This window comes from Myotis lucifugus, unplaced genomic scaffold (genome assembly GCF_000147115.1).
Source record: "Myotis lucifugus unplaced genomic scaffold, Myoluc2.0 scaffold_152, whole genome shotgun sequence".
NCBI classification, from domain to species: domain Eukaryota; kingdom Metazoa; phylum Chordata; class Mammalia; order Chiroptera; family Vespertilionidae; genus Myotis; species Myotis lucifugus.
Genome location: NW_005871200.1, coordinates 2,901,862 through 2,914,754, shown reverse-complemented (window position 1 = coordinate 2,914,754; position 12,893 = coordinate 2,901,862). Strand labels below are relative to the sequence as shown.

General features: G+C 37.7%; 1 protein-coding gene across 7 annotated transcripts in view; it reads left to right on the top strand.

Annotated features, from left to right (window-relative positions):
- RNGTT (RNA guanylyltransferase and 5'-phosphatase) overlaps positions 1-12,387 on the top strand; it is a 200,353-nt gene extending 187,966 nt beyond the window's left edge. For 6 of the 7 annotated variants that reach the window (XM_023759339.1, XM_023759335.1, XM_023759337.1 and 3 more), the window contains 2 exons: positions 8,207-8,330; positions 9,794-12,387. In XM_023759339.1, coding sequence (XP_023615107.1) covers positions 8,207-8,330; positions 9,794-9,948 — 279 coding nt within the window. In that variant the 3' untranslated portion in view covers positions 9,949-12,387. The remainder of the gene's footprint in view (positions 1-8,206; positions 8,331-9,793) is intronic. The other variant, XM_023759336.1, reaches the window with a different exon arrangement.
- Positions 12,388-12,893: the final 506 nt, after the last annotated feature.

Sequence of the window (12,893 nt, the reverse complement as noted above, 5' to 3'; positions counted from 1 at the left end):
AATATTTACATATATAAAGATGAATCATACAGTTCTAGACATGGTTGATATTGCCTGACCAATAAAGGGATGAGGACACGAAATCCTCCTTTATCTTTCCCTTTCCTCTACTTGTTCTTCACTGCCAAAGGGGATATGCTGCCTTTAATACCATGATAGCAAAGAGTGGTCATGGCATCACCTCCACCTTAGGCACCAGAAATAGAGAGTACAAGTGCATTGTGTTTATTCAAATGACAAATTGAGGATATTTAAGATATTTAAACCTTTTTTTGTTTTGTTTGGGGGGTGGTGGGGGTAGGGGAGGAGTGGAAAGAAGGAAGGAGGTAGAGTAAGGCTAGAGCTAGTGCTAGCTTACTTTACTTAACCAGCCATCGACAGGAAAACTGGTTGATAAACCAGAGGCTCATGATTCTCTTGAATTCAGTAAACACTCTCCCTGAGGATCTACCCTGGACTGGGTACTATACTGATAATGGGGAGATCAATGAGGGGCACATATTTTAGTGATCTAAATCAAACTAATGAAATTAACTTGAAGTTCTCATTCTGTACTAGTTCTATTTTCTGTACCTTAAGCAGGGTTTTTTACTACTCTGTTTGGTTTCTACTAAGTGCTAGAAGGCTATGTGTGAGTTTAGAGACTAGGATCTGGGAAAGGATGAATGAAGAGAATTTAGATCAGAGGTTGTCAAACTTTCTTGATTTTGCCTCATACACAGCACCTCAAACCACAAGAAATACCTAACAGGTGCCATTTATGAAGTGGATAGATCCAATCAGCTTGTGTTTATGTCCTAACTATTTAGCACATGTGAAGGACTGCATAACTTCTCAAACCTTGGGATCAGATCCTACACCACCAGTCTCATTTACTGTTCCACACTGACTTTTGTGATACTTGGTTTTTATCACAATAAATGCCAAACACTCAGCTTTGTAAAGATATAGTGCCATCTAAAGGAATCTCACATGAAAACTGTGAACTATCTTCAGCTAGTAGTTTGCATGGTGTCCAACACATCTTTCTCTAAAAATTTAAAATACCCCACAGTGCCTCTGTGAGTTTGTTGCAGCACCCTGCATTCTCATTGCACAGTTTGTGAACTGTGGACTTAGACCCTTTTCCCAAGACTTTTTTGTTTTCTATTTAAATGTTCATCTCTTCTTATTGTTTTATACCTCTACTAGAGGCCCGATGCACGAAATTCGTGCAAGAGTAGGTCTTCACAGCCCCAGCTGCCTCGGCCCTCACGGCTCCAGCTGCCTTGCGGCCCCGCGATCCCGACCTCTGCTCACTGGTCCTTCCGCCATCTGGTCTAATTAGCATATTAGCTCTTTATTATATAGGATATTAAAAGACAAACGCAGTGTAATGGTTGCTAGAGGGAAGGGGGTAGGGGCTAAAGGCAGGTCCTAATACATGGTGATTAGAGAAGATTGACTTTGGATGGTGGGCACCTGGTGCAATATACAGATCTTGTAACATAGAAACCCACACCTGAAACCTATATGATCATATTAACCAATATCCCCCCAATAAATTTAATAAAAAAGGAGTAGAAACCCACACCTGAAACCTATATGATCATATTAACCAATATCCCCCCAATAAATTTAATAAAAAAGGAGGAAAAAGCCAACCTTATGTTTATCATTTTTATTGAAATGATTTATCTTAGGAATATTTTAAATAAGTCATTCCTAATTCCATCATCCGCTAATAACCACTACTAACGTGTTGTTTTATCTGTCTACTAGAGGCCCAATACACGAAATTCATGCAGGGGGCTCGACCCTTGCAGCTCCAGCCAGCCCTCGCAGCCCTGGCTTCGTCCGGATGGTTGTTCTCCTGTTTGGTCTAATTGGCATATTAGCTCTTTATTATATAGGATTTAAAAAATATTTTGTCATTGATTTTTAGAGAGAGAGGAAGGAAGAGGGGGAGAGAGAAAGAAACATTGATGTGAAAGCGAAACATCAATCGGCTGTCTCCTGCACGCCCTCCACCAGGGATCGAGCCCCAAACCCAGGCATGTGCCCTGACGGGAATCGAACTAGCAACTTTTCAGTGCACAGGACAATGCCCAACCAACTGAGCCACATCGGCCAGGGCTGTCCAGTTATTTTGTATGAAGATTTATTATATTTTGAATAACTATGACTAACTGATTTTATTAGAAGGTAATAGCCTGTAGCTTACTCGAAGTTTCATATCCAGAAGTTATGACTTATTTTTAGGACTTAAAAAAGACAGAGTTTTAGCTGCTTTCTTTTTATTGGCTGTTTTCATTAGTTGAACACTTGCTTGAAGACCCCCTTCATATAAGAGGTAGAGACTCCCTGCTGCTGTGTTTCTAACTTAGCAAATGCAAGGTGTGTTGTTTACACAGTAGTTTTTCATTATAGAGGCACAAACGTAACTATATTTTAGCGGAGGGACTTGTGTTTTAAGTGGTAGATCGAGTCTGGCATATTTTTAAAGGGCAACTAGTCAAATGCTCTACTTTTTCCAGTAAATGGATACACTTTCTAAACATAATATATCATGGCCCTAATTTTGTAAAAGATTATTTGTCTAATAATTCAGATTTAATTTGTTTGTATTAGTCTTATACCATAAGGAAAACATATAATTCCATTTTATTTCTGACTCACTTGTTTTATTTTCTCTGCCTTCGTTAGTACTAGAAATTGAAGTTATTTACATAAAAATAAGAGTTTTGTTTGAGTTCATCTAATCAAGATACATTTAAAAAATATACTTCCTGTCACACTATAGAGGTAGAACTTGAATTATCAAAATGAAAAATGATAACTTCAGAAAAGAAAGAAATGGCCAATGTAACTTAGCTCCAGAGAGCAGTTCACAGAAGATGAGTTGGAAACCTCTAAGTACAAACATATCATATCTATAATATGTTTCATTGCCATTCCCCCCATCTCTCTCTCTTCTCATTCTCACTTTCATTCCTTCTCTTTCTCCCTCCCTCTCTTTCTCTCAAAAATAATTTTAAATTCTGATTAAAACAAGTAGTGGCAATACTTTTGTAGTGGACTGTTTCGTAGTGGACTATAAAATTCTGGTAGAGGACCCCAGGCCTGACTCTAGACCTGGGAGCAGAGAAAACACCAGATGAGCCTGGAGTAATATCTTGTGTTGACAGAAAGTAAATGCCAAAAACATATTTATTTTGTAAGTGAAAGTGGAAGCAAGTTAAAAGGACACAGGAGTCAACCTGAGAGAGTAGCCAGGGCCAAAACTGGAACAATTTGAGCAACAAAATAAATGACAATAGTATTTAATTATAAACTAAAGAATAAAATAAATATCTATGAGTCAGTAATGATATAGATAAGCAGATAAATGAGGGAGAAGAGATAGGTCTTCCTTACAGAAAGTCTAGGTAATAAATGTATAAGGAATGGATAAAGGAGAATATTCCATTAGGATACCACAGTAAAGACTGCTGTAGGCAGGATTCACGGATGAATGCTCAAATTAATGAGTGAAACTTTAAGGAGAAACAGGATATTTGTATAGCCTTAAAATAGCTCTAGAGAAACTTATTAATTTCTGTGGTAGTTTTAGCAAATGTCCACATAGTCTTTGATACCCTTCCTTCCAGGAGGTGGGGTTTACTTCCCTTTTTGTTGAGTGGGGCTGGGCATGGTGACTGGTAATTAACCAATAGAGTGTGGAGGGGAGAAAAATAGTCACTTTACAGTAGAGAAACCTGGCAGATACCATCTTAACAAAGTGATCAGGATAAACATCACCAGTAATAAACAGTGTTGATACCTATACCCCCAGATATTATGCAATGAGAAGGGCACTTCACCTCTCTTGCATTTTCTCCCAAAATCCATAACCTCAGTCTAATCATCAGAAAACCCCGAACTGAGGAACATCCTACAAATATCTGACTAGTACTCTCCTAGAGTGTCAAGGACAGTCTGAAAAACTATCACAGATTAGAAGAGAACATGGAGACATGACACTTAAATGCAATGAGGTTTCTTGGGCTGGATTCTTGAACAAGTAAAGGCATTAATGGACAAACTGATGAAGTCCGAATAAAATCTGTAGTTTAGTTAATAGTGTTGTAAAATATGAACATTAGGTGTGACTGAAATACTGGAACTCTATACTACCTTGACAACTTTTCTGTGACTCTAAAATTATTTCAAAATTGAAAGTAAAAAAACAACAACCACAACTCACTGGTGCCTTTCCAATTCTAAGGATTTTTATTATTTTAAAGTGTCTCCAGAGCAAATTAGTTCAGAGAAATCTCCCTCCCCTCAAGCCTCTGTGCAGTTTCTCTAAAAGAAGGATGAGCTCTTGATAAGAAAACAGCTGGCACAGAGCAAGGGCAGTAAGTTCTAGAGGCTTCTGTCCCACTAGAAATAGCAACGTGTCTTTGCCTGCTCTGTGCAGGTGCCAACCCGTGGTTGTTGGCACCAATTCAGCACCAACAAGAATCCCCAGTTTGGGGTGCAGTGAAGAAGGAGACTTTATTCAGTGCAAGCAGATCAATTGTGATACATGTGCGATAACCCTGGGGCTAGGCCCCTCTCTAGCTAAACTAGCAATTTTCAACTTGTGTGCCCCAGGAATTTTTAAAACATGTAATACCTGACTGTTTAGTCAGGGGCACTGACCTCTTTTCCCTTAGATTATCAAATTTAAAAAAAGGCAATGGCCAACACAATCAAAATTATACCTATTGTTTTTGTCAGATTGGCAAAAAAAATACATTTTTTTTTGGTGTGCCACAGAATTTTAGTAGTTTATATGTGTCATGAGATGAAAATGACTAAAAATCACTGAGCTAGACAGCTCTACTCTGCTCAATGCTAGTCTGCTCTGCCCTGCTTCAGTGAGACATCTTTGGTGTTTCAGCTCCAGCCAGGGAAATGCAGTCTTCAGTGGAAAGGGAAAGTATGCTCCCAGAGCCAAAGGGGAGCTGACATACATACACAGAAGTCCCCAACCCTGGTCCCTGATTGGTCTGTCCTCATGCAAATGAGTTCTCCAAATTCTCACAGTTTGATTGGTCAGAAAGGAGGCACTCTAATTAGTCAGTGAAGAAGCTGGTGGGAGTTGTGCAGCTTTGATGGATGGCAAAAGCCTCAGTCTTATTGGTTGAGAAAGGATTCCAGGAACTCCTTTATAAGGGCTGAATCAGATGGCAGAAACACAGTGCAGGTGGGCAGTTCAGTGCAGGCTTCTCCCTAAAGTGCAGTTTGCATGAAAGGCCCCTGTGTAGAAATGGCTAGTACGCTGGAGGTTTTTATTTGTTTATTTATTTTTATTTCAGCCCAGTTATCTAGCTACCGGGAGCCCTTTTTAGTAGGTGTTTTCTTTCTCAGGATCCACACAGGTCAGTTTAGCCAACATTGATAGTTTGCCTTTTGTGACTTGGTAGTGTGCCCAGCCACCTAGACTACAAAAAGTATTCTGTAAAACAGTGCAGAGTGGAGCAACTGTGATTCTACCTGCCTTAGACCCTGCATTCTAGGTATTATCATTGGGCTGCTAATTTAAAATCTTCAGAGGTATTAGATTCACTTTCATCTGACTGTCTATTAACCCCAGGTTATTGGTAGATTCAAATAGTATTAAGAGTGTGGTACTCAATAAAATGGGCACATGAAAAAATATTTCAATATAAAATACACTGTCTATTGCTCTTCTTTTTTAAAACAACAATAAAATATTAGTTAAATGTGATTATAGGTACAGATGTGAAATCCTGATTTATAAATATTTTATTCTTATTATTTCCAATTTCTTATTAACTCAGACTAGGATAACCAGAGTTTATTATAGAAGTCCTAATGGAGTCCTGTTTTAGTAAATAATAATATGTAATAGGCTGAGGATGATGATTGTCATAGTAACAAATTAGAATTTGGATAGTAAAGTTAAGCTCCTCCTCTGTATGCCAATTATTGTCTTGATCTGACCATTAGTGAAAACTGGCTTAATTTGTGCACCTATGGGAGATATTATTTTTACCAGTTAAATATATTTTACCACCTGACCAATTGAGTACCTTGCAGTGTGTATGTCTTGGCAATATAACTGGTGTGATCATGAAGGACAATGTGCTGTTCTTGAACATGGAAATAAGGTTAGGTTAGTGTAGTGGAGGTGTATGCATTTTCTGAAAAGCTCTGTTTTCCAGATTGTTACTGCATGCCCAAGTACATACACAGACACTTAATAATAGTGCTTAATTGCTGTAGTCGGATTGAGCAACACATAATTTATAGCAATTCTGAAACCAGGAACACAAGAATGATTAGCCAAATGATAAAGACTGACTACAATTGCTAGTCAGTAAAAGTACAGACTGCATATTGTGGGTAGTAAACCATTCTTATAGAATGCATATGGTACAGTTTTCTTGACAGCTGTTTCCAAAGTGTACTTTTCCATGTTATCCTGGTTTCTTTCATGAATTTCCTTGTAAGGTAGTTTTTTAAAATAAGCAATGTTTCACTTCCCAATTTTATATTCAATTATGAAGTTTACCAGTTGGCTACTATGTGCCAGGCACTTTCACTTATTATTTTTCCAGAATCTCAGTAAATTAGGAATTCCTTTTTTTTAAAAATATATTTTATTGATTTTTTACAGAGAGGAAGGGAGAGAGATAGAGAGTTAGAAACATCGATGAGAGAGAAATATCGATCAGCTGCCTCCTGCACATCTCCTACTGGGGATGTGCCCGCAACCCAGGTACATGCCCTTGACCGGAATCGAACCTGGGACCTTTCAGTCCACAAGCCGACGCTCTATCCACTGAGCCAAACCGGTTTCGGCAAATTAGGAATTCCTTTGCCCATTTTAGAAATTAGAAAATGGAAACTGTGAAAGGTTTAGAAACTTATTTCTGTTTGATCCTACATATGGTTTAACATAACTGGGTTTCCTCACTGAATTAGTTGCCTAATACTTGAATATAGATAATGTATCAAATTAAAAGAGATGGATCCCTACGAAGGACCAGGGGAGAATTGAGACTAGAACAATGAATATTTGAGAATTAATTTAGCAAGTTTGTTAAGTGGAATATCACTGTTTTGGGCAGGTCTGGTTCCAGAGCCACTGAATGTACTGGACCTGTTGGATTTGTTGAAAATGCAAATAGTCCAATCAAGTGTAATACTCATTAAGGGAAGAAGAATACAATTTGAAAGCTTTTATGAAGACATGCACTGCTTAATCTGTGAATTGAAAGCATCTTTTAAATTTGCTTCCCTTCATATTCCTAGGTGGTAGTGAATATGTGGGTAGAAAAATGAGAGCATTTCAAATAATGCTAATGAAGTTAAATGATTGCAATCTACCATATTGTGAGGAAAAGTTGTTAGCTGGGAAAGATGAGGACAGAATTAAAATATTACCATGACTGGCATTTGATTTGAAAACTGCAAAGATAAGCTTAGGTTCCTATTTATGAAAACCATCCTCACAGTCTGATGAAATATCTTTTAAAAGGTTTTATAGTTACCATGGATACTTGTTAGCTTTGATGGAGTAAGTTGTAATCCATATTTAATCATCTGAGGTGAAGTAGCCAAAAAATCTACCAAGTAAAATCAAAAGTAGCTTCATCTCTAACCTCATACTAGTTTGGAAAGGGTAATAAATAGCCTAAAGATTAGATTTTTGGTTAATTATCACTGCCTGAAAAGCAAGATATTTAGGATGCACATTGCCTGAATGTGATTCCAATGTTACTTTTTATGTGTCACTTTTTCTTTTAAATGACATTTTTTAGGTTTTGACATAGGAATTTAGATGGTAAGACCTTTTTGAAAGTTGATGAAATGTAAGCAACAGATTCAATTTCTGAAAGCCATAGGGACACAGACAATATTGAAGACATTGATTCCTATGGTAACACATTTGCCTTTGGCCCCAAAGTGGCTGGTTTTTGCTTAGCTTCCTTTAATTACTATATATTGACAGCTGTTTTTCACAATTATTTATAAAATGTCACATTAATGAGCATATACAAGGGAGTATGTACCATAGCCTTAGGTTTGGTTAGACATCCCAGATGACGAAGAGGTCTGCATGGAGAGTTCCTGAGATGTTTTTGGCATTTCCTAATGTGTCTGTCATGTAGTGGAAGCTAAAATCCTTTCAAACATTTTAAATATTATCCTCAATTCTCTTTTAAAACAGGTGACAAAAGATCTAAAACAGTATGACAACAAAATTATAGAATGCAAATTTGAGAACAACAGCTGGGTCTTCATGAGACAGAGAACAGACAAAAGTTTTCCTAATGCCTACAACACTGCCATGGGTGAGTGTGGCAACCTACCAATGCTTGTTACATTACCAACAAAATGCACTGTCTCTCTTGTTCTTGATGGGCAGAGTCACTGGATCCCGTTCTTGCTTGCTGGGATCAGGTTGTGCCAGGTCTGCCCCCTGGTCAGCTCTCGTTGGTTTGTAGGTTCTCCTCTTTAGATAGACTTGTGGGTTTGTGCCGTGTGTCCAAGAGGGAAGTTTAAAGGGCAGGATAATGGGCTGTATACAAGTTGAATTTATTGAACAACAACAACAAGAGTCATGATAATTTCAGTTCTATTCAAAACTATAACCATTGTTTACCAGATGGTAAAAGACTAAATTAGCAGGGGGAAATGTAATTTCCAGTTCCTAAAATAGCTCTACAAACAATGGAGAACAAAGTAAATGAAAGCTGCTAAAAAAACAACACCCTAAACCAGCGGTCACCAACCAGTTGGCAACCGCTGCACCTGCTCTGCTATCATTTAGAATGTTCTTTGGGTACAATATGAATGCTTTGGGAATTAAGAATAGTGAGTTTCTGTCATGGGCAACAACACAACTTCATAAGGTAAAGTAGTAGTGGCCGTTGTTGCCCTGTATTGCATTTTTAGTGGAGTTGGAAAAAAAATATAAAAACCAAGATTAAAGGTCAGTAGAATCAAGTACTTCTAGAGTGCTCAGTCAGTGGTGGTGATGATTAACGATAAGCTTATGAGAAAATATAGAAATTGCCAGTTAGAGTTTTGCAGCTTAAAAGTTACTGTTTATACATTTAAAGGTTCTTGTTGGAACTAGCAGATAAGTTCAAACAAGATGACTTAATTCTGAAAATTGGAATAATTAAGCCAGTATCTCCCTCCCCCCCCCCCCGAAAAAAACAACAAAACAAAAACACCAAATTGGTAAATAAAATTAAAAGGACTGGTACTAAATTTTGATCACATAAGAAAATTTGCTTTTTTTCAATTAGTTATTTTACTTCAAACAAGTTATTAAAATAATATTACCTACCAGCTACAGTGAAGCCTGCCCATTCAGTGGGAATGGTGGCTGATGCTGAGCTATATACTTCTCAGTGTGGACTGTTTTCTGAGAAAGAGTGGACTGTAGCACATATTTTTTGTAGAAATTTTAGTTGAGTATGGTCTATAATGTGATGCACTATGCTAGGTTAAAATCCTGTAAGAACTATGTGGCGGGACAGAAAACTATAGTGAATACATGCTTATAACCCAAGTACTTAAAGTTTTGGTTTAAAATTAATAGTATAGTAATGAATAGCTACTGGAAAAACTCTTTTGGAGGGTGGGAGAGGGAGGAGAATAGTTTAATCCGAAGCATGCCACTCAAGTCAGTAAAGTGGAGGTGTTTAGCATAATGGGAGGGAAACCTGTCCCTTTCTCATCTCCCTGTGGTGACTCCACTGCCTTAATTAACCCTCACATGAGATGTGTCTCCCTTTGTCCACAGCTGTGTGCAACAGCATCTCAAACCCTGTCACCAAGGAGATTCTGTTTGAGTTCATTGACAGATGTGCAGCTTCTCAGGGACAGAAACGAAAGCATCATCTGGATCCTGACACGGAGCTCATGCCTCCACCACCTCCCAAAAGACCGCGCCCTTAAGTCCTGCCTCTGACTTCAGGATTGAGAGGAGAGATGAATGAGGAAAAAATGCTGTCGCCCCATTTGCAGCCAGAGAAATTCAACAAACAATGTGGCTTGATGTTGATACACATTTGAATTTTTTTTTAAAAGAAAAGTATTGTAGCCAGGCTGTAAATATTTGACTCATTTGTTTTCTTAGTGCTACAATAAATACATCATGGATTTAAACATTTTATTTATATTTGATAAACCCAGCCTTACCTTGTGGAATCTGAAGATTGAAATATCCAAAGGTTTGAACAAGATTGAAATCAATGAAAAAGAGGCCTTGTTTATATATGGATAACTTCTACCTTTAACTTATAAGTTATCAATCTGGAACTGTGAGCGCCTAGAACACTGTATTTTTTAGAAGTTGTATTTCAGCTATGGTAAATTTTCCTTTTAAAAAATTTAGGCAGTGGCATTAAACATTCTTCCTATCCTTTATCATGGATTTTCTCCATATCTGACATTCTTGTATTCAAAAACAAATGACAAGGTTGTTAAGTAATGCATACATTAAACAACGTGGTCTGGCTTTATCATTTTAAGAATTGTTTTTGGACATATAGAAGGAAAAAGGAAAGTTCCGTTCTGTGAACTGCATTCTCTCTAAGGAAGAGCACTGAGTATCTCTCTGCATTTGCCTCTGTGGTTTGAGCTACAGTGTCAGATCGCCAGTGTGTCCATCCTGGCGGTGGCTTTGAGCTTCTTCATAGAACCTAGGTCTACACCTCCAGACCCTTTACCTGTTGTTCCCTGGGAGAAACTTTTTTAAACGCCAGGGCTCCTGCTTTACCTCAGTGGTATCAGCACATTGTAAATTACGTGAACACAAAAAACTCACTGTGATTATAGGAGTGATATCAGACACAAGCAATGCTGTGTGAGTTCTCTCGAACAGAACAGCAAAAGGAATGCCAGCTAACTCCCATGATTAGGAAGTGGTGTGAGTGGAGAAGGGAGCATGCTGTCACCACAAGTCCTCTCCCACTGCCATGTAACGCAGAGGCACAGAGCAGGCACCTGTAGGAACTAAACATCAAGGAAGCCAAGACATTTCTTTCAAAGCCAGGATTCTATGTACATTTTCTTCTGGGAATGTTATTTCTGTTGTATGTCTGAATTTTATAACGTTTACTGGTAGATAATGGATTTAAAGAGCAGCTAATTGGTCATCTGCCATTGTTGAGAAACCATGTTCTGATTGGTTTGTGAAGGAACTGAGAATTAGCCGGTTAGAGGCTAATGTATTTATTTTTAGAGATACAGGTTTTAAGTATGTGTATTTTAAATTTTTTTCATGACCTGAATTTGATACATGTCTCTGCATGTATATATATATGTGAGTATATGCAGCAGTGTATATTCTTCTACTAATGCAGTCAGAAATGAAAATCCAAATGACTGACCTAGTAGACAGGATTTGTATATGTGATAGCACAGGTTAACCAAAAATGTATTTACATTCACCTGGGTTTAGATGTTTTTAAACAAAGTTTTCTCTGCAGTGCTTTTCTGTATGAAGTAGTAGCGTCATGCTCAGGTGCTCTCCTTTGTTGTCCCCGAGTTATGTAATGTATAGTGAATTTATCCGAAATGTCACTTTAGGTATGCTCTTGTGTGTTTGGGCGATGAAGGGATTAAAACACCCAACTGTCACATGACTAGAAAGATGGAAATTTGTCAAGGTTCCATAGTGTCTTCTACAAAACGGATCTAAAAAACGCCTATGCAACTCCAAATAGTCGGATGGCTCCTTCACCAGGATTAGTGACTTTTCACATCATTTGTTGCTTTCTCCCGAGCCTGGGTAAATGCAGAGCCCTTCTGCTGATGTAAGAGCAAGCTTTTGCCAGTGATCTTTAATGGAGTTAAATGTTTATGGTAATTGTAACCTTTTAAATGAGTTATGTGAAAAGAGCATCTCATTTTTAATACACCCAGATATTTTCTCCTTGCCTTTGTGCATTTTCCAGCAGTTAACTCCCTTAGTCTTTCCTTTCTTTTCAATGATAGTGAAGTGTAATAGTTGGCCTTATACGTAAACCCATGTGGCCCCTGAACACACTACCACCTGCAGTATCATAAAGAGTCATCTAGAAAGTCAGCGTGGAGGGGAGTGGTGGGACCTGGAGCCAGGATTTAGAACATCACGAGGGAAACACTTCCCTTCTCAGCCCACTTCACAATACCCATTTTTGACACTGAAGTTTTGTAGATAAGAATAAGAAAATTTTGCTTTTCTGAGTTATCACATATAAAAGCTTTTGCATTGTTTTGGAAAGATGTGGATGACTCGACTACCTGGATGGTTACATTTGCTTTCTGTGAAATGCTCAGAAAATGTCAGGACATTCCTTCTCTGATGTGTGTCAGTGTGAATTGTAATAAAACTACTGACTTAAAATAACAGAAAGTGTATCTACTTTGTGTTACTTGTGATGTCTTTGTTTCTTTTTATTTAACTGATGCTTTTATGCCCCTTCTATTACTGGCATCAGATTCTGCTGCTGTCAGCCAGACCCAACATAATCTATGTGGTTGTGTCACATTCTAAAAATTAGCATAAGACTTGGAAAATCCTCTATTTTTCTTTCTGAGAGACCAAGAAATTTGAATGGCATTGGGGGATATAGTTTGCACCTTTTGTTTTTGGAGTGTGGGAAAACTCATCTTTATGTGGTTTTAAGTATAATCTGTTCATCCACCTTATTTTAGCACTCTGTTATATGGTAGATATTCTGTTACATTATTTTTTAATGCATTTAATTCTTTCAGAATACTCAGCAATGAATATTCTAAAATGATGAAGTAATGACCTACCAATTTGTATTGTTGACTATGCATTTTTGTAGTATCGTATTTGTCACTTTTTAAATGTTTAAATGATGCCACTATTTTGAACCACATATATAGTT